At 45.4% G+C, this 20,818-nt stretch overlaps 1 protein-coding gene across 1 annotated transcript in view; it reads left to right on the top strand.

Annotated features, from left to right (window-relative positions):
- Nucleotides 1–10,532: 10,532 nt before the first annotated feature.
- The window catches only part of GRIP2 (glutamate receptor interacting protein 2), a 293,481-nt gene continuing 283,195 nt past the window's right edge, over nucleotides 10,533–20,818 (top strand). Inside the window, exon 1 of the mRNA XM_050904726.1 lies at nucleotides 10,533–10,577. Coding sequence (XP_050760683.1) covers nucleotides 10,565–10,577 — 13 coding nt within the window. The 5' untranslated portion in view covers nucleotides 10,533–10,564. The remainder of the gene's footprint in view (nucleotides 10,578–20,818) is intronic.

The following is a 20,818-nucleotide window of genomic DNA, read 5'->3' on the forward strand; positions in this document are numbered from 1 at the left end:
GCTGGAGGAAGAGCCTTGTTTTTTGTCTGCAGAGAATGCAGGACAGAGGTAAGGCAAGAGGGGAACACGACAGTGAAGGGGTAGACTATAATCTAGGGGAGGCTCATGAGAAGGGGTTGGGTTCAATGCTCCTTTTTCTACTCACTGATATTGCCAAAGCTGCAGGATCTATCCCAAAACTTGTGACTTTTTATTTAAAAAAACAAAACCACAATGTAGCTTTCCCATTAGAAAGCATATTTTTAACTTGAAATCTGTTCCTCTTCCAAAGTACTGGTCCAGATCTCCATGAGGATGTTGTTAGTGAATGCATGCCTGCTTTGCTTACAGCTCTGTCTTTAATCTGAACCTGGCCTAGCAGATACAGCTTTTACTGTGGTAAAGTTGTGTCTGTTAAAAGGCATCTACCAGAGCATAACAGTTGGGAACTTTAAAGCTCACGTACCTAGTTCATGCTCTGTTTTTCTTCTTTTAAAGAAAGCACTGGGCTATTGATTGTGTCAGGTAGACAGACACATGCTCATTGTAGCTGTAACTTTCCAAAGAGGCTACTTTCTACTTTGAGTTTAAACCCTGTTATTTATGTTCATTTAGTGTCAGGGTGATGATGTGAGCTGTATTTATATCACCTTCACTGCTTGTGAAATGCTTCTGTTTATATCCTGCTGTTTGAGCTGAATTATTGTAAACCAGCAGGCTCATGGCAGCAAATCCAGGTTTTCTGTCATGGTGGCAGGAATCTGGGTCCTGTAGCACATTTCTAGACTACTTTGGAAGAGGGCGGATAATTTATATTTACTAGTCCTAGCACGATATTGTTGAATTGCTGTTGGTGCTTTTTAAACATACATTGAATGGTGTCATTAAAGTGTGAACTGAGTGAGATTTCAGTTCAGTACAAAGCAGCGTGTTTTTTTCCTTAGAACCACAGAAAACTAGCCTGAGGTTTCTCATTTGTCTTCTCAGGCTAGAAATGCCAAAGCATGTGTCTGTTTTAAGAATAAGTATATATATAAAAAAGTCTTTGTTCTGTTGGTTATCAATGATCCTTGAATTGCACGTTGAAATGCAGACATGAAGACATCCCTTCTGCACCCTTTCTGTTTACGGAGGGTCTAGTTCTTGACACTAAGCAGAAGATGGGCTGGCATAATTGAGCTAATTATGGCTCCACACGTGATTTCCTGATGCACAGGAATGATTAAATCTGCATACTTGGGCAGGACACATCTCTGGCATATGATCGTTTTTACCTTGATGCACTGGAGAGATTTAAATCAGCATAATTGGGTATGGAGTTTCTCTACCATATGGGCATTGGATACCTAGCAATCATCTACCATATGCCTGAGTAGACAGCTAAGTGGCAGCTATGATTAATTTATTAAGAGAACAAAACTATCTGTATATATATTCCTTCTCTGATATTCTGGTAGTGAAAAAGCTGCTGTTAGGTGTTCTACAAAGTTGGACTCCCTGTCCCCATAGCTCAAAATCTTGATCCATTCTAGTTTGGATTCCTCTTTATTTTCAACAGTTAGATTTACCTGTAATAAAGTGTTCTCTCACTATCCATCATCCCATCAATTGCCCCCAAAACACGGAGGAGGTAAGCTGTCCTTCTGGACAAAGTAGTTGAGCGTTGCGCGTGTTTGAGGAGATGCTTGAAAGGCCGTATAGCAAAATCTTGCCCAGGAAAAGAGACAGCAGCATCTAAGGAAGAAAGGGGTAGCTGTTGATGGCTCACTCCCAGCTTCCCTCTGCAGCAATGTCGCGGAGGTGAGTCACTCGTGCTAGTAACGGGATCTCAACGCGGTAGATGGCAGTACGAGACTGTTATTGCAGCCACGTAGTTCATCTCTCAGCGGTACTGTGAGCACTTAGCAGAGGTTACCTTACATAATGAGTGTCTCCCCCTGCGCTTCCCTGTCATCTCTCCAGCATTTGAGGAGTAAATTGGTTTCTTCTCCCCATTCCTCCAGTTTCGTACATGTAAAGTTAGGTGAGAAGTAAGACAAGTGGAGAACCCAGAACTGCAAGAAGAGCTGACCCTGGTTTCAGGCTGCCAGTTCAAATTCTGCGTGGGTTAGTGGGACTCAAGTTTTGGTTTCTGCTTTGGCCAGCTCTCTGAAATAAAAGTTGGACAAGTGCTTGTATGTTAAGTAGCATGAGCATAGCAGCTGTCACCCTTTCAAACTCACAGCTGACAATGGCTTTCCTAGGAATAAGACTAAAGATGAAATAGGTAAGGAATTCTCCAAAAGGGCTGTTAGCTTTGCAGGGACACCAAAACACACACTCTTAAGGAAATCCACATTTCTTTTGCTTGAGTGATCCCTGTCCTGTTGTTGAACAGGACTCCCGCCCCCAGGACAGGCCTCCTGATACAAAGGTTACTTAAAATAGAAGCCCAGAAGGCACCAAAGTGTTGCTATATGTATCACAAAAGAAGGCTTAGAGTGATTACAGATGTTATTTTAGAAATAATTGAGAAAAGAAATATTGAGTCTGTACATAGAGAGAACTTGGAAGTGTGTGTGGCATTGCTGCCATTAGTCAAATATAGACAAGTGGAATGAGAACTAGAATAATACTTCAAAATGAATAACTACATCAGGCAAAAGTCCAATGATTGCTTTATTAAAGCCTTGATGAGTGCCAAGCAACTCCTCAGCTATACCAAGGAGCCGTACGAAATGTAAATTCCAGTATTTTATGAAACACTGGAGGAGGGAGCCTACACTACATGGAAGTGAAGGGGGCTTTACATTTTTTAACTCTTGCGCACAGTACTTGTTTCCTTGCCAGCTAGTTTGGGAGAGATCAGAACACTGAAATGACAATTATTGTCTTTTTCCATCCCCTTTGAATGCACATGCAAAAATACAGAGCGTTTCCATTAAGACCAACAGTCAATATCAATGATTTGCAACTGTCTTGCCTCCTTCTCTGATCTGAAATAGCCTGTAGTCATTAATGTGTTACTGACAGCTGGAGCTGGGTCACAATGAGAAGGACAAAGAAGCAAGACAGTCATAGTAATGACTTTTAACATATGCTGACAGAGCTGTAGTGTTGCTTTCTGCATCCTGCTCATTTCTTGAACTGCTTCTGTTCACCAACCAGAAAAAAGAAAAACATTGACTTTTATCTAGTGGCAATATTGAAAGTATTCTTCATGAGATGCAAATGCTGATGTTCCTTACTGAGAGACGGATGGGTAGTGTTTCTCTGCTTACTATCAAGTGCAGTAGTTCCAAGTGGTTTTTGGTGGAATAGGAGTGCTTAATGCCAGCTCTGGTTTAAGGGAAGCTCAGGAGGGAGCCTGAGACTGTGGCATGAATGAAGGGTGGGTCCAAGCCTGTCTTCACGTCCTGAGCCATCTGCCACTGATGCATAACTGAAACTCACCTCACAAACTTGTTTAGCAGAGTCAAACCTGCCAGCTGCTGCCTGAGCCTGGCTGTCCTGAGCAGCTGGGATGGTTGGTCTTGTCCTCCCTTCCCTTCCAGTGTAGTTGTAAATGGAGTTCTGGGCATGGCAGATACTGCTGTCATGTTAATAGATGGCACAGAAGTACTTCTGCTACGTATTTCTCCCATGGTTGTTAAAAGACATTAAGCTATTCCTGGGAGAAATGACAAATCCCAGGTGAGCAACTTTTTTTACTTGCACAGCTGGTAAGCAAGAAAGATGCAGTTTGGGAGCGTAGGGACAGCTTAGAGATCCTTCCCCATATAGAGAAGTTTGTCTATCAGGAAATGAAAGCAAAATGTAGAGCACATCCTAATTGGAAACTTTCCCAGGCTGAGATCTGTCTGATACCTGAGGTTCTCGGTGGTGCAGACCCAACTATCCCGTACCTGACAACTCTTTCCCTTAAGTGGTTTGTAAAACTTCCCTAAGGCACCTCTGCAATGAGGAGCAGAGATGAAGCCTTATGTAGCCAGAGGCAAATCTTGCTGCTAAGTGAATGCCTGGAATGAAAACCTTTATATAACAGTGGGATGGTATGGGGATCTTTACTGTGGGTAAATGGTGCTAAGCACTGTTCTTGCTTGAGAGCATTACGTGACTCCATGAAGGTGAACACTTGGACATGGTGCAAAAGGGTGACGTTTTATTAGTGATGCTGTATGTGTGTCTAAGGGGAAAGATGGTGTGTGCAAGGGAGAAATTAACAGAAGCGAAAAAGGGGAGGGAGAACTGAAAGCAGTTTTGAAAGGGAAAGAACATGTTTCCAGCAACAGCATCTTCAATCACAAGTTAGAAAAGTGGCTCTTGCATTGTTGAGACTGAGTAAGTTCAGGCTTGTTTTTAAATTCTCCTGTCTTCCTAAGTAACAGTCCAGACCACACAGCATCTTCACAGTAACCCAGACAAAGCTGTCCGCTGGCCACCCCGAGGAGGCTTTCACACAGGATGGGACCAAATGGCGTTGTCTCTTATGTTGTACAGTTGTAAGCAAATATTAACAGTATTAAGTAACTGTATCAGCTGCTAGCGCTTCAGGCTCTGTGCTGACTGCTTGGATTTGGAAGGTACACAGAACATGTTACACGGTCACCTCGGCATATTGAATTTCTGACACATGCCTCAGTAGTCTGGAAATCAATAGGCAGCAGCTGCAGTGGAGCTCTGGGCACTGCACAGCCCTAAACCTCCCTGTTAGCAGGGGAAGAGGCACAGACCTCTGACTCTTGCTTAAACACTGATGTTTTGGGGCAAGCAGTGAGGAAGACGCAAAGCTTCTCTGGCTTTGTCTTGCTACACTGTGTAGTCCTCCTAGCACCATCTTGCATGTTGCTGGGTCACTGGTAGGTAAATGCGGAGAATCTCTGTGGCGGGGCATTGGCAGTAAGTGACGAGATTATGTTTGTTTGGGAACACAAGGTAGACATCCAGTCTAGTGTTGTTAGCAGAAAAGCTGTTTGGTGTTTACAACTTGCTCTAAACAGCATCTAAAAGTTAAGAACCCTCAAAGGAAGCAAAGCCAAAGCTTTGGCAGTAGCATCAGCCCAGCAGTCAGGTCAGCGAAGACCGACCTTGTGCCCAGGAGAAGAGACCTGATGACATCGGTGTTGCAGGAGGAGAGCCAAGTGGAGATACCTCATACCACTGGGTTTGCTGGCGGGCAGGCAGCCTCACTGCTTCAGCGCTCAGAGCTTGTGGCACGCTTACTTTGCAGGGCTCTTGCAGAACAAAGATGACTTTGGAAGGACTGGTCTGAGCCCCGTTGTGCTCATGCTGTAATTTCCAAGGAAGGAGGTGAGGAACCAGCTTTGGAGCTGACTCCAAGTGTGCCTTTGGGACAGGAACAAGGAGCACTTGAGCTCCCTTCCAGCAGGGACAGAGCACAGTGGTGACCATATCCTCATGGTACCCATAAATGGGGTGTATACTTGTGTCAATGAAATCCAAAGACATTCTCTCTGTCTGTCTAAAAGGTATTCAGCCTTTCAGAGAGATGAGTATCACCCAGAAGAGGCAGAATGACAGATTGCTTCCAGCCTTCAAAACCTAGTTGAACATGAACACTTCTGCAGAAGTTCATAGTATGAATTTATGCCCTGAAGTTCCTAACAAGAAGCAGGCAACAAACCGATTAAACTGCACTGCCTGTGTTTAAGGCAAAACAGAACCAAGTGGGATTAATAGGTAAACTTGCTATTAATCAACCTCCACTGGTGGTAGCAAAATGAAGATAATCCATCTTAAAATTGCCTTTAACCTTCTACCATGACAGGATTATTTTTAGATTCCATTATCTCAATGCTGTTTACTGCTGTCTGTGGGTTATGGGACACTGCTGCATACAGGTGAGAGTGTAGCGGTCATCAGTGAAACAAAACCATCCTGATGCTGTGTTGCAACAGATTTATGCCTTATATCCCCAGTCCCATTCCATGCACCTGGGAGGTGAAAGTAGAGACTGGTTCTTTGTTAAAGCAGCCATGAGCTATTTACATGTCATGGTGGGATGGAAATACGTTGCCCATAGTGCCCTGCCTGCCCCACGTACAGTTGCAAGGATACAGGGTGCACTACTTCAACATTCAGCAAAGTAGCCCAGCCTTGGTAGAGAAAGAAAATTTATCTTTTACTTAATTAGGTCCAGGAGGGGGAGAGACAAAGGAAGAGATTATTCTAGATACCTAAATAAACTTCCTTTGTGCAGGATTACATAGGCCAAAGTAATTTCTAGTTTCATCTTGACTATTGAATGCTGCCAGGCAGTAGCAGTAGGTCAATATGGGAGGGGAAAGCCCACAGTCCTCTGTATTTCCCCAGGGGGTTTCATGATGCCTCCAGATCACTGCTGAAACAGTGTGGCCTTGTGGGGTGCCCCCTGACTAGTGGTACATCTTCACTCAAACTGCTGGGAATGGTGGGAGGACAGAACACCACTCTTAAGGGTCTCCCAAGTGCCAGATCCTCACTGACTCAGAAATGGGGAACTCTTAAATCACTTGGTTTGGGACTGAAAGTGAAGATTGTCTCATTTCACTAACTTTTCTGGTTGCAGGGAGTCAGCTTATTCTCATTGTGGGCTGATGAAGTGAGTGACCTTCAAGGTGAGCGAGCACATGACAGGAGAATTTGCTAGAGATGTCTGGAGGCATACAGATCAAGGACAAAATGGAAGCTAAAGCGTCTGGACATTCTCTCTTAACCCTTGCAGGAAAATGGGATTTGTACTTGGGAGCCTCCTGTCCATACAGTGTGCAGGAGAGCGTGAGATCCATCTGACTTGAAAAGCCTGGTTTGCATGCTTGGTGACAGACCTGAACCTTTGCTCAGTAGCCAGCTCCTGAGATTGGAAAACTTGGTGTTTTCACCTTTTCTTCTTACAGCTATAGTGGTATTTAAAGCACAGTGGACCCAACTCCCTCCTCTCATATGCCAAAGAAAGCTGCTGGGAGGGAGGTGCAGAGCTTGAAGCTACCTAGGGTTACAGAGGCTATGTTCCCTACAAACCTGTTAAGAGCAAACCTGTAAATCAATACCTACCTTCATCCCTCCAGCCCTAGAGAGACAGCCCAAAACACATGCAAGGAAAACTTGCTTTTTATTCTGAGCCGTGCTGCCTGTTTTGGCTGCAGGCACTGCAGGGCAGAGACCTTACCTTTTGCACAACTCACAAGCAGCTGGGACTTCAGTCATGCTGTCCTCGGTGTGTGTTCCTCAGCGGGGCAAGGACCACCAGCTGGTGAAACAGTCAATGCACAGGGTACGGTTAAGTCACCAGTTGATCAAAACAGGTCGCCCTGTCCCAGGGCATGTGGCCAAAGAGGAATCTCTGCCTCACAAATTTGGTTAGACAGCCATTTCTGCAGAATGGCGCAGCTGGGTGGGAGGACAGCAGCACTTTCTGAAGTTGTGGCAGTATCCATGTCACCGTGGTGCCTAAAATCCTACAGCTGGACATTTCAGTCATACGGACAGAGTAGACGTTGCTCAGGGACATGGATATTCACTTCTGAGGTTTCCTATGGAATTTCTGCTGCTTGAAATATTCCTCCATGACTCCCCTCCAAAGATGTACCATAGCATCTGTCTTATATTGGTTCTGCTTATGAATTTACTACCAGTATTTTTAGCTATGTTTTGTTTTCTCTAACACAGTTTCCCATGTGAGTACTGAAGTCAGGCTAACGCGGAGCGCTTGAGAAAATCTCACCACACTAGCTTTCGCTCTTTCTACAATAATGTATGTGTCAAATTCAATTGTTAAAAGCCCTGAGCTACATTTTCAGCTAGTAATGTGCTTACTATTTGCATGTTTGATTATTTCTGTGGCACCAATGTCCTTTAAATGTAGGACTGTTGATGGTCTAAAGAGATTTAAGGGATAGAGTCTTTTATGAGATCAGCCAGTGTAAATGGCAAAAACAGATGAGCTTTTAGGTACAAAAAGTGTTGATTTGACCTTACTTTTAAAAGCCCCTTCCTATGTCATGTTTTCCTCAGACTCTCATTACTTTTCCTGAGAGCAATGTTAGATCAATAATGATCGCTTTTCTGGGAATCCTTTTCTAATACCCAGAACCTGAATATCACCAAGCAATTATAAATTACAGCTGAGGAAAATAAGGCACAGAAAGGGTAGGTGATTTGCCTGTGTGGATGGTTGAGTCAGTCGTACAGTACAACAGCGCTTGTCTCCGTGTGCTGGGCTTTAACTATTGAACAAGCATTGTCTCCTTCCACCACAACGTATGCTGGCTTCAGATTAGTCCTTCTCTAAAAAGCTCCCGAGTTTTGCTGTCAGCTAGAATATTTGGTGCATATCACCAACTTCCTATAAGTTAGTGTGATGTGCCCTGATCAAATCCAGCTATGGAGTTGTGATTTGTTGCCAGTCCCAAAGGTACCAAGTACATTTGCAATGAAATTGTGGAGGGCTGTGTTTTCCCCTGAGGAGCAAGCTGCAGAAATGTGCCATATTTAGCGTAAAGAAAGGAGCTCTTTAAGAAGCTGTAGCTGGGTGGGGAGTCAATCCCTACTTATGTTTCTACTCTGATGGTAAATATGGGCAAAACCATCTTTTTGTTTCTGTGAATTTTTCTGTGCTGCTAGTGGGGGATAGGCAGGGTCTGAGCTATAGCAGTGCTCCTGCTGCTCATAGTCCTCCGGAAATCTCTCTTAGAAGTGATTGCTCCAGCTGGCTGGAATAAGCCTTCAGGTGCCATCACTCCAATCACTGTCCTTTAAACTGATGGGTAACTCCCTGGTTAGAAATATGGAAGGGAGTCAGCCTGTACAGCGTGGTTCTTCTTTGCTGTGATGGGAACCTCTCATGCAGTTCTCAGGCATTGCATGCCACTGTCTGCCCTCTGCAGTGTTGCAAACTCTTATGCTTAAATGAAGAGGGCTGTTCTCATAGGTTTATGATTATCCCAGCTTAACTCACTGGGAAAAGACACTACTGATAGTAACTTCAAAACAGATCCTCTCCAGCCCAGCTCCCACATTGCTCTTCAAGAACCTGTGAGAGGGGAATAAAAAATATTTAGCTAGTTTAACTCAAGTACTTCAGTTAGGATCCTCATCCCTTCAGACTCCCCCAAAGTCGTGGACTTTGGTAGGTCTCTGCTTTCAGCCCCTTTCTGCAGAAACCGGTTTTCTCCCTCGATGTGCACAGAGCTGCAGCAGGTTGTTTCAAGCAGACTCTCTCCCAAGTGCCTTTGGGTTGAGCCACTTCAGTTTTCACCAGGCAATGGTGAGGTTTCCAGATTCCCACTGCCCAGCTTGGCATATGCCATGTCACACTTGGCTGCCCTGTAAACCTGGCTGCCAGCGCCTGAAATGGCAAATGCTTGTCAAACGTGAGCTGTGGGCAGAGCACGGAGGGTGAGGCTGCTGCCCCTTAGCAGGCTGCTCGGCTGTTCTATGACAACTGCTTTTCATTCAGGTAGGGACAGAAAAGCTGGTCTGAACATTAAACTGAAGTCCATATGGATGCATCTAGATGGATGTGTTCCTTTGGTATTGTAGCTGCCCTGTCCAGTCCAGGTGGTGTCAGATGCTAGCCTTCTGAAACTGGAATTAGCTCATGCTATCCCAAGGAGAGCTTGGTCCATAATATTTTAGATTATAGCAGATGTTGCACATAATATTATCACTCTCACAAAGGGAAGCAGAGATGGAGAGTGAGACCTACCAGCCAGCTAATAAAAGGCCTAATGAAGAACAAAAAAAGCTGCTAGTCATTGCAGAGATATGTTGCCCCCAGGAAATTAAAAACACGAATACCCTGGCATACGCAATAAACATCTCCTTTGTGTCCGTGTAAAAGCACCGAAACCTCTGGAATATTAAGAAATGACAAAGATGCTTTTAAGTCCCTCCCTACACTTCAGCTGCTTGCAAGTGGTCACGAACAGGATGAAACAGATCAGCCTGACTGTTGTGCAACTTTATTTACCAGAGAACCCAACTTCAGAATAAAAACAGGCAGGAGGGAGCACACCTGTGTTAGGACTGCCAGCCAGCTGCCGCTCCTTACCGGAAGAGGCGCCGGGTTAAAGCTGTAAAGGGAACGCAGAACACGAACAGCGTGTTTTCCATACCTTCCCCGTGCGTGTATTCGTTCAACATCAGCTAGCGATTTGGGACCCGCAGAAAGGCCGGTATGGGTCAGAGCCCGGTGCTTGACAGCGGGCGGGGCCCATACTGTCTAAGCAGACCCCACCAGGGGAAAATACATAATACATATAGACGTAGTTTTTTTTCTTAAACGCGCCCCCGGCCCCGGTTTTGGCTGACTCCCACCACCCGCGGCTGGCAGGGCGGGGCGGGCGGGGGCCCGGCGCTGCGCCCCGCGGGGCTGTGCGCAGGCGGGGGCGGGCAGCGCCGCTCCCCCCGCCCGGCCCCGCCGCCGCCGCCGCCGCCGCATGCACCGCCCGGCAATAAAGCGCCGGGGAGCCCGGCCGCGCTCGGCAGCGCCGCTCCCGCCGGCCCCCCCGGGCCCCTAGAGCCGTTACCGCCGCCCCGGGGGCGGCAGCGCTGCCCGGCCGCGATGCCGGGCTGGAGGAAGAGCCTCGCCCTGTGCCTGCAGCGGATGCAAGAGGACGGTGAGCGCGGCCGGGGGGAAAGGAGGGCTGGCGATGCTCGGATTTACCCTCCACCTCGTCTTTTCCTTGGTTTTTTTTTTTTTTGGCGGGGGTCTCTCTGGGAGGGGGGCAAGCCTCTGCTGGCATGGAGCTCCGCGAATGAAGGGGCTGGAGAGGGGATGCTCTTCGTGCCGGGAAACTTTGCTGCAGCAAATCTGTCCTTCCATCCCCGGGCTTGCTTGGTCTCTGCTTTTTTTTTTTTTTTATTTTATTTTAGCGGTGGGGGCAAGCCTCAGCGAGAGGTGGCTGCACGGTCCTTTCTGGATATTTAGAAGGGCTTGCAGCATCTGAGCTCTAACTTTCTAAAGCTACTGGTGCTGCTGTTTTCAGCTGGTAATTTTTTCCAGTGCCCAACTCCAACTGGGGATTAAAGGGTTTGCGAATTGCACAGAGGACGTGTCGCGGTAATCTGATTCCTATTGTGCTGCTTACTGTTGCTCACAGTGACTGTGAATTATTTTGTTTACATGCTGAAGAGCGTGGTAAATAAATGCTGGACCTGCAGCTCATAAAAGTCGGGAGGAGACATCCACAAGGTGGCAAAACATAAAGGAGGTTTAAACCTTGCACTCCGGCTCCTGGGTTTATAGATGAACAGGCATGAGAGTGGTGGGGAAAGTTTATGTCTCTGAAATGAAGTGCAGTTCTCGTGTGCTCTCATAAGACTCAGGTGGAGGAGCTGATCTGGGATGGGCAGAAGTAAGCAGGAACGTGTGTCTTATTAACCTCAGCTGCTTTGGTGCAGGCGGTTAACAGCGGGTTTTTCTTTTGCATCCCTTCCCCTGCCTGCCTCTCTAGATTGTGCACTGGTAAGCAGGCTTACCAAATATCTGAAGCGGCACTGTTGCATCATTTGGTGTGGGTAATGGAAAAATCAGGGAATTCTCTGGTCCTGCTGGTTAATAAGCATGGAGAGAAATTGTGCTGTTAGATGCCCTGCAAGGTGTCAGGACAGAGTTGTTAAGCTGCTGAGTCTTTCTGATGCTGCTTCCTTGCTCCCACTGCTTTGGGAGAACACAATCTATTTCTGATGTTGGACCCCTCTGGGACCATGGCTCCCACTCAGAGACTCCAGCTGCCTGAGACAGAGCTATTAAAAACCTTGTTCTGTAGAAGAGTAAATCAATCCCCATCAACACACTGAGACTTGTCGGTGTGAGTTCAGCCCTGTTATGGTGCAGTGCTTTGTAACGCAGCCCTGCTGCAGCTGACAGGGATGCTCTTGCACTGCTGGACCAGGGATGGCTTTAGGGGCCTTATAAACCACTTACAGCAGCAAGCTCTTGATGTACAGCTGTACTGGGTTAGCATGTTTGCCAGGTTACTTTATCTATGACTTCATGTGTATGTACTGGCTCTTGTCTCTGGGATCTATGTAATGCCTTTCCTCCTCATCTTCCCTCCCTCTGACTTCAGTCCCAGCGCTGCAGTGAGTCTGTGACTGGTGTGCATCCCTTCAAGTACGTTGGGCATTTTCCCTAGTGACATTGCATTTATTTCCACGGGTGGTCAAGAGTAGTCGGTCTTCAGAAGTTGCCATTTAGTTAGTCACAGAATGGCTTATCTGGAGGAATAAATCTTGAAGGCTCGAGCTGATGTGCTGTGTAGAGGAGGAGGTATATGCCTGCTAAACAATGTGCTGAGTTTGTAGGGAACTTCCTTCCCCTTTCCCCGATGTGACCAGTTTGATGGTTGTATTACAGCATATAACTCTGCAGGGGTAGCAGAGGAGGTATTTGGTAATGTTTTTGTAGCACTGCAGTGTTAACAGGTATGGTATGGGATTTAACTGGATGCTAGAGAAGGTTTCACATCATGTCATGTATAACGCTGCCAGGAAATCTTTGCAGGGTTCTGTTCAGATTTTGTTTTTGCAAACCAACCTCCAACCAGTCTATGAAGAAATACTGACTCCTGGCTTTCCTTACTCAAAACAAGTTATGCCTGCCTTGTTGGCATCTCCATGGCTATGCAGATGTGGTAGTTTTTGTTTCAGATATCCAAGCTGGGGAGCTTCTCCCCCAGGCACATGTGCTGTGGCCCATCAGCGTGTTAACTTCCTCTGCGGACTGCAGTACTCAAGTTTCCAAAGGAAATGTCCTGGCGTTTAGCAGGAGCACAGTTGTGATTAGAAGAGTGGTATAGTTTGGTTACTGAATATTAATGTGATGAGCATCCCTTGCAATTTGCAGCCATTCAGTGCTGGGTTGGAAGCATCATTAATCACAGTTGGTACTCAAAAGGTCAGCCGTGGTAAGTCACGTAGGGAACTGAAAGATATACATGAACTGTGCTGAAGTATGATTGCCATTTCAAAACACCACACACAGTGAGTTTCCTTATGCATGTTTTGCCTTAAAACTTCTGTCTCTTGGGGGATGGGGGTGACTCCTGACCAGCGTGCAGAAATGCTGTATTCCGTAATGTATTGTTGTTTCCCGCCACAAGAGGGTTGTACATGGGACATGCTACTCCTTATTCTGTTTCATGCAGGAAAAAAAGAATTTAAGTTAATGGCTTGGAAATTCTTGGTGTAAAATGTGTTCCCTCTAGCCTGTACTGATAACAGCCCTGTTACTCCCAAGTTGGGGGCTGATTTGCTTTTCTCTGCGTAACTGTGTGGTCGTCTCGGACCTGGGAGCAGAGGCTAGAGCATACAGCCTGGCAGTTCTGTCCATCGCTGTGCATACATACAGCTCTGTATGGAGTATGCGGCCAGATCTCATGCTGATTTACCTCCCTGATAGCTGGTCATCTCTCGGGGCAGTGGAGAGAACTAGTGGGCTATGCCAGGCCCTTTCCCATCCCGATTTTCCCCCTCGTGCTGCTGTCCTTTATGTGAGGACTGCAGGATTTAGACTGTATCCTTGCTGCTCCCAGGCTTTCAGTAGCAAAAGAAGCAAAGGCTAATTTCTGCTTTGGGAGCATGAATGTATGTGGGCAGGTGGGAAAGTCTCTGGGGATTTTGGCACATCTGAGTGGATGTGGAAACTGGATGCTTAGAAAGGATAAACTGTATCTGCAGACAGAGCAGTGGAGATGCTTTTATCCTAACTGATAAAAATAAGTGTTATCTGGATGTGTATGACTTGTATAACATCGGTCACAGTAGTGGGCAGACTCCCTTTGCTAAACCTGAGACATTTTTCTGCCTCTACTGGGAGGGAATACAGGGTTTGAGTATAAATTTAGGTTGTTGATATAATTCCCCTTCCTCCCCGAGATGGTCTTCCTTCAGTAAGACCAGAAAATTTGACTCTCACCTTAAAACTCCAATATGATGCCTTAGTAAAAAAAAAAAAAAAAAACAACAACAAACCCCAAACCTTAAGAAAGTCTTCTGTAGTGGGATTATAAAATGTGAAGCGAGTTACCCACCCCTTGCATGAATCACGGGGCAGCTGGAAAGGAGGGTGGGGAAAGGGGCAACTCAGACCTGCTCCAAAAAGTGACAATATTGCAGGATGGCGTTGCTGCTGTTTGCTTCCTTCCCTTGTATATGGCTCCATGCTGGTTACCTTGGAAACAGCTGTAGGAGCGTATAGGGGCATTTTGCGGCTGTGCAGCTGTGGGCAGAGGTGTCCTGTGGTGCGTGGGGAAAGGGAAGTCCTTCGTGGTACAGGTTGATTTGCAGGATGAGGGCAACCAAGTAAAAACCCGTTGCAAGATCTGCCTTTCTGGCCTGCCTTATCTTGCTGCAGGTGCAATTTGGCAGGAGTGGGACCCTGGGGAAAATTTAGTGGGGGGTGGTTTTTCATGGTTTTGGCAGAGCTATTTAAATTTTTTATAATGGGAAGGTAAAAATATCACAGCAGTCTGTGTTGAGGGGGTTTATAACAGCTGGGCTATAAACATCAGCTTTTTATTCTGTCCTCAGAACAGTATACTGGGATGTTTTGCTCCATAGCTGTGAAACTATGATTATGACTGGAAATGGGATTCTTCTTTGCTTAATCACACACATCAAGGAGAAACATCCCAATAAGATGGAAATTTGCTGGTTTTGCATGATTAGCAGAAAATTAGAAGATCTTTCACTGAGTTCCATGTTGTTTGTAATATGCACGTGATGTGTAGAATAACTAAAATAGAGTAACTGTTAAAAATAATGCGAATTGTCTTTTGTTCACTTACCCATAAACATTTTGATCTTGCAAACTGTGTGGTGTGCATAACTTGAAATAATTTGAACTATTCTGCTGCTTAAAATTAAGTGTTTGCTCCTCTGCTTGCCACGTCAGAAATAATTCAGTCATTCAGAAAGGAGGGTTTTGTATTTATCAAGTCATCTTAGGACCATCTTTCAGTGCCAGGTTGAGTCTGTTCAGTTTTAATATGTTGCCTTACAGAGTCCTTGTGTCCAAACCTACAATGTCATCATTTATTGTACTGGCACTTAATTTTCAGTAAAGAAATTCAACTGGATAGCTGTCACTTAAATAGTATGCAATTGAATTGCTCTGTGGTTGAAGGGCTGTTATGTCTGTCTGCTGAATGCAGCGTATTAATATATTCCTGCATGTGATACTCTTACTTTACGGTGCATCCAAGCTTTGTCAGAGCTGAGGACTTGCACACGCAGCGCTCAGGAATTTATGGGCTGCTGTTTGTTGGTAATACTCATTATACAGGCCACTGCTTTTAAACAAAATGTAAAAATAGAGGTTCTGACCCTCCAGTGAAGTGTGGTGGGGAATTAGGATTGCTTGAAGGCTATGGTGGTAATGCTTAAGGGATAATGTTCATTCATCAAACTGATGGGACAGCCAGAACAAATCCTGCTAGACTTTGATGGGGTCTTTTTCGTTCATTAGTATGTTGATGTTGATTTGGCACCCATTGAGTGAGGGAGTAATAGCAGCACCCGAGCACTGTGCTTGCCTGCTCCCCTCTTCGCTGGCTGTCACGCTGTCATGCTGCGCTGAGTTTGGGCTGCTGCTTTTGATCCTGTACTTCAGCAATCGTAAAATTTAGCTCTGATTGAGAAGTCCTGAACAACTTGGGGATGAAGCCACAAGGATTTTACAGAATGACTTCAAAGCCTTGTTGGAATTGGATTAAAGACAGAGATTGATCATTGTTTTGCTTTATGAAGTGGTCTGCCAGACTTTACAACCTGAATGCAATCCTATATTCACAGAATTTGGCCGTATGAAACTGTACGGACATCGTGCAGTTCTGTGTGCTCTTGCTTAAGCTGTTGTACTATGTAGGGCATCTTGCAAAGGAGATTTTATTGGCAATATTGAGTGATGACACTAAGTGCTGAGCAAATGCATCAGCTGCAGTGGTTTGGCATGCTCTCCCTTTAGAGGTGCCAAGGTTGGAAAGTGTGGGGGGAACCTTTCAGGAAGCTGAAGACCTTGATGGAAACCATGAATTGTGGTAGCCAGGAAAATTTCAGAGTGAGAACAATTGCCAGATCTGTCTGGATTCATGCCACGCGTGTTGTTCGCCAAACCTGTTGGTGTTGCTATGGGCTGATGCCAAGCGTAGTGGAAAAAACACGTGGGCAGTTCCCAGGAAATGGACGTGATCTTTGAAACTGCTCCAGTCTTGAGCTGTGATTGCAGCTGCTGACCCAGAGGTCTTCTCATGCTCTGGGTTGCACTGAGATGAAGATTGCTCAGGTTAAACTGACATGTGTGGCAAGTCTAAGAGGCAGCTGATTTGCTCTGCCTTTTTTTTTTTTTTGTTTGCTATTTGTCTCTTCTAAGTAGACACAAGTGCAGGGGAACTGCTTAGTTATGCCCACAGCCAGACCCTTGCTGGGTGAATAGCCAAAGGAGGGTCCTCCACCAGGGCGTGTGCTCTATGCCAGATTATATCTTTTTGTGGTTAAAACTGTGTAAGCCTTCCTATGGGTGTCCCATTTTAGAATAAAAATGACTATTTTGTTAATTATTTGACTTCATTATAGTGGAATAAAGTTACTTATTTTGAAACAGAAGTAAATTTACAGAGGTGTAAATATAGTAGAATAATTATCAGGGTATAGCTCTATTGAAATTATCGCTTTGTAGATGAGCACTAAGACAGTGAATTGGGTGTTTTTGGAGCTCTGCATCACTGTCATGGTTTAACCCCAGCTGGCAACTAAGCACCACGCAGCCGCTCGCTCACTCCCCCCCCAGTGGGATGGGGGAGAGAATCAGAACAGTAAAAGTGAGAACTTGTGGGTTGAGATAAAGACAGTTTAATAGGGAAAGCAAAAGCCGCACACGCAAGCAAAGCAAAACAAGGAATTCATTCACCACTTCCCATCGGCAGGCAGGTGTTCAGCCATCTCCAGGAAAGCAGGGCTCCATCACGTGCAACCGTTACCTGGGAAGACAAACGCCATCACTCTGAACATCCTCCCCTTCCTTCTTTCTTCCCCCAGCTTTATGCACTGAGCATGATGTCCTATGGCATGGAATATCCCTTTGGGCAGTTGGGGTCAGCTGTCCCGGCTGTGTCCCCTCCCGCTTCTCGTGCACCCCCAGCCTACTCGCTGGTGGGTGGGTGAGAAGCAGAAACGGCCTTGACTCTGTGTAAGCCCTGCTCAGCAAGCAATGAAAACATCCCTGCATTATCAACACTGTTTCCAGCACAAATCCAAAACGATAGCCCCATACCAGCTACTATGAAGAAAATTAACCCTACCCCAAGCAAACCCAGCACAATCACATAAATGGAGCCACCTCTTTTAAAAGCCAGTCCTAACCCTTGAAGTTCAGAGCAGTGATCTGTGCCTGAAAGGCTTGTGTAATGTCTACAGCAAGTTGAGATCTTGTTGTGTTTTTCCTGCAATGATCTCTTTTTCCCAGAGGAGCCACGCATCTCCTGCTCCAGTGAATGTTGGTGATGACCCCACATGTATGGGAACTGTTCCTGCATGCATGTGTTTGCCCAAATGCAGTTGCACCATGTAAATGTCTGTTTGTGTTCCTGAAACGAGTATAGCTACTGTGGATTGACACTGGTGTAACTGGGATTGGAGCATGGACAGCATTTGATCTGGAAAATAAAGCCCATGCTGATGGCCTCTGTTGGAAATGATAGCTTCTCTTCAGTGCTTGGCCTGGGTGAACCACACACTGGGATAAAACATCCCCTCTTGGAAGGGTCTGCGTTTTGTCCACTTATACTTGATCTTCCCATGGATTCCTTCCATTGAGAGGAAAAGTAATGAAGCTTTCCATTTAAAATTCAAGTAGGATTGGGTTTTTTTAGCCCTTTTGTTTTGTCAAGAGAATGAATTATCTTTTTTATTTTCTCCCATTTCCTCCCCCCTTTGTCTTTGGAAGATGAAGGAATTCAAATAACTAAAACAAATTTTACAATTATGGTGATTTCCCTGTTACTGACTTTCCCCCTCATTAATGTTAGATGAACTTGGCATCTAGCAATTACTGGCTTTTGTTTTTGAGCCAGAACTCTTTTCTGGCTCCCGCAAAATTTGCTGATTCCACTGATAGCATTGGGAGAGCTGCTTTCTACTGGGAAATTAGTTCAATCAAACATGTTTTCCTGTGACAGTTTCAGGTATTTTGCATCAAGACCACTCTGTGTTTAAGGAGAAGGGGGCTACCATGTGCTGTTTGAGATCGACGAAATGCTATGCATTAAGATGTGGTTAGATCCATGTCTTATCTGTGTATTTAAGTAGAGGTGTCAGTGACCCTGCCAGCTAAACTGCTGTGTCTTGATGAGTAGAAACTTCTTGCTGAGGCTGCAAAATAAATTCAATTCTACACTCTTCAAGTTGTCTATGAAGTAACACACTTTTTTGCTTAACAACTTCATTTCCACTGTGAACAAGGCATTACAGAGCTTTCGTTTTAGCAGATATAGTAACCTTGGCTGCTGCTTTGTTGCCGGAGTCAGAGGCTAGTCTGAGTATTTATTTGGATTATAGGTGTTGTCACCTTTTCTTGTACATGTGATGCTGTTAGTCATCTTGGTGACACTTCATTCATCTATGCAGAGAAATAAAGGTCCTGGCTCACATTTGAGTATTGCCTCAAACTGCCCAAGAAGGGAGCTGCTACTAGAGGCAAGGATTATGTTAAGCTTGAGAGATCTCACTTGGGCCCTGTGGGATGGAGCTGAGATTGGCCTCTGGAATTTTTTCTCCTGTCTTATATTTAAAAAAAAATAAATCTTTTTCTCTCTGTTCTCGGGGCAATGTTTAGGTGATCCTACAGTGTCTGGGCACAGAGGGCCCCGTCTTACCTTTGGTCCCAGTTTGACAAGAGCAGTCACCACAGAAGCAGTGCGTAGACTCATGGGGGGTGGGATGGGACAGGACGGGAGGGCTTGTCTTTATTTGCATCCCCTTGCAGCAGAGGCCTTGAAGATTTAGCAACAAATGAGATGCAGAAGAACAAGAAGAAAGATAAGAGAAAAGGCAAACTGTCAGGCAGTGTAACAGTTTTACAGAAATAGCGATCCTAAGCTGCTCTTCTCTTACTTGGTACCAGTGTGCTTTCCTGATGCAGGTTCAGTCTTTTCTGTGTGTGTTCCAAGAAATGATGATGTTTCTAGGAGTGGGAGCTCCCTCATTAAAACCATCTTGCCCAGATCTATTGCTTTTTACTACTGGAAGTCAGGGGAAATTCACTGGGGCTGTCACAGTAGGATGAACTTAGCGAAGAGCTGGGAGGATGAGTTAGTAAATTCTCGTAGCAGCTTGTCTCAGGGCTATGTGTTAATCCTGAACAAAGGGCGCTACTGGGAATGAATATTTTGTTTCTAGATTAAATGCTCTTTTGCTTGCTTTAATCTTGGAATAGGAGGCAGTCAGTCTCCTTATTGTACATGCAGTCATGTCCATAAAAAAACCCTCATGAACCTCCCTTTTGTGATGGGAGGGCAGGTAGATCTGTGCGAGACAGGGAGCAGTGCTGTGCCTCAGTCGTCTTCCCACTTGGGAGCATCATCTCTTCACGGTTGTTCCATCTCTGGTTTTCCCCTTCAAGCTGGGAAGATATGTGGTCTATTTGGCTGGCAGTCTTCAGTGAAAAAAAATCTCTTGTGGCCAGCATGCTGTGAGGTCTTGTTCCTGCAGGATGCACCCCTCCAGGTCCCAGGAGAAGAGCAACTCTGATGTGTGCTTGGTGAAGGACACAGCTGCTCCGAGCTGGTATGTGGCTGACCTGCACACCTTATATGTAGGATTTGGACATAATCAACAGCTCCTTGCCTCTTCTGTACCTTGGTATCCAGAGATGATGTGGTCTTGTGGATACTGTCACTGCAACTGTCGATGCTCTCATTTGCCTCGTTATTCCTGTTAATGGCTGAGGCCCTTTAAGCTGCATGAGTTTGGTTTTTCTTTTTCCCTTAATAAGGAAATCTTTCTAGACCAATAAGAGGGAATGGGGAGTGGAGGAACAAATCTTAAAGCTAATGCTCAGTCCCAGGAAAAGTGAGCGAATGACCAGTGGCAGAGCTGTTAGCAGCACTGGAGGAGATGAAAGACAAGAGTTGCTTTAACTCTGCACTGCAGAAATCAATACAAGTTGCTGGAGAGTGAATGAGGATGAAAGAAATAACTTGATGTTCCTGCCTTTTTTTTTTTTTTTAAATAACATTTGCAAACAGCTTTTGAATAACTGGCTTAAATTGGTCTTTAACACAGAAGCCACAAGTCATGGAGGTTCCTTCTCGGTGGGTTGGAAGGTAGCTGCAGATAACAGGTTTGGGCTCTTTCCCCAGATGGGGCTGGTGCGCTGCCTCTAGGTCACTTCAAACAAAAGCAAAGTTCAGGTATGCCGCAAATCCCATGGTATGAGTTTAGATGAGATATTGGTGCTGTGAGCATGCTCCAATTTACTGGCCATATTTTTCTAGTCCAGCATGTTTAATGGGCTTTGTGTCTGTCTTTACATCTCATCCAAACACCTTGTGCAGTAGCACCTGGTTGCGTTAAATAGCTGCCGTGTTCCCCAACAGATCAGGATGTAGTCCAGGGTTAACTATAGCAATTCCAGTGTGGCTGGCACTTATTAATTAGTTGGTTAGTATTGGGGATTGAGCCACAGGGCTTTTGGTACTGTGCCTAGTTCCTGACTGAGTGTAGGGCTTTAAGCAAAATGAAATTATCATTTAGTTTCTCAGAGTGGTGGGGAACTTTCTCTGCCAGATGAAATTAATGGGACTGAGGAGTTCTGTGCCACTCAGAAAACCAGTCTGCAAACCTCTGCGTGCCCCAGTCT

Source organism: Gymnogyps californianus, chromosome 13 (assembly GCF_018139145.2).
Source record: "Gymnogyps californianus isolate 813 chromosome 13, ASM1813914v2, whole genome shotgun sequence".
Lineage (NCBI taxonomy): Eukaryota > Metazoa > Chordata > Aves > Accipitriformes > Cathartidae > Gymnogyps > Gymnogyps californianus.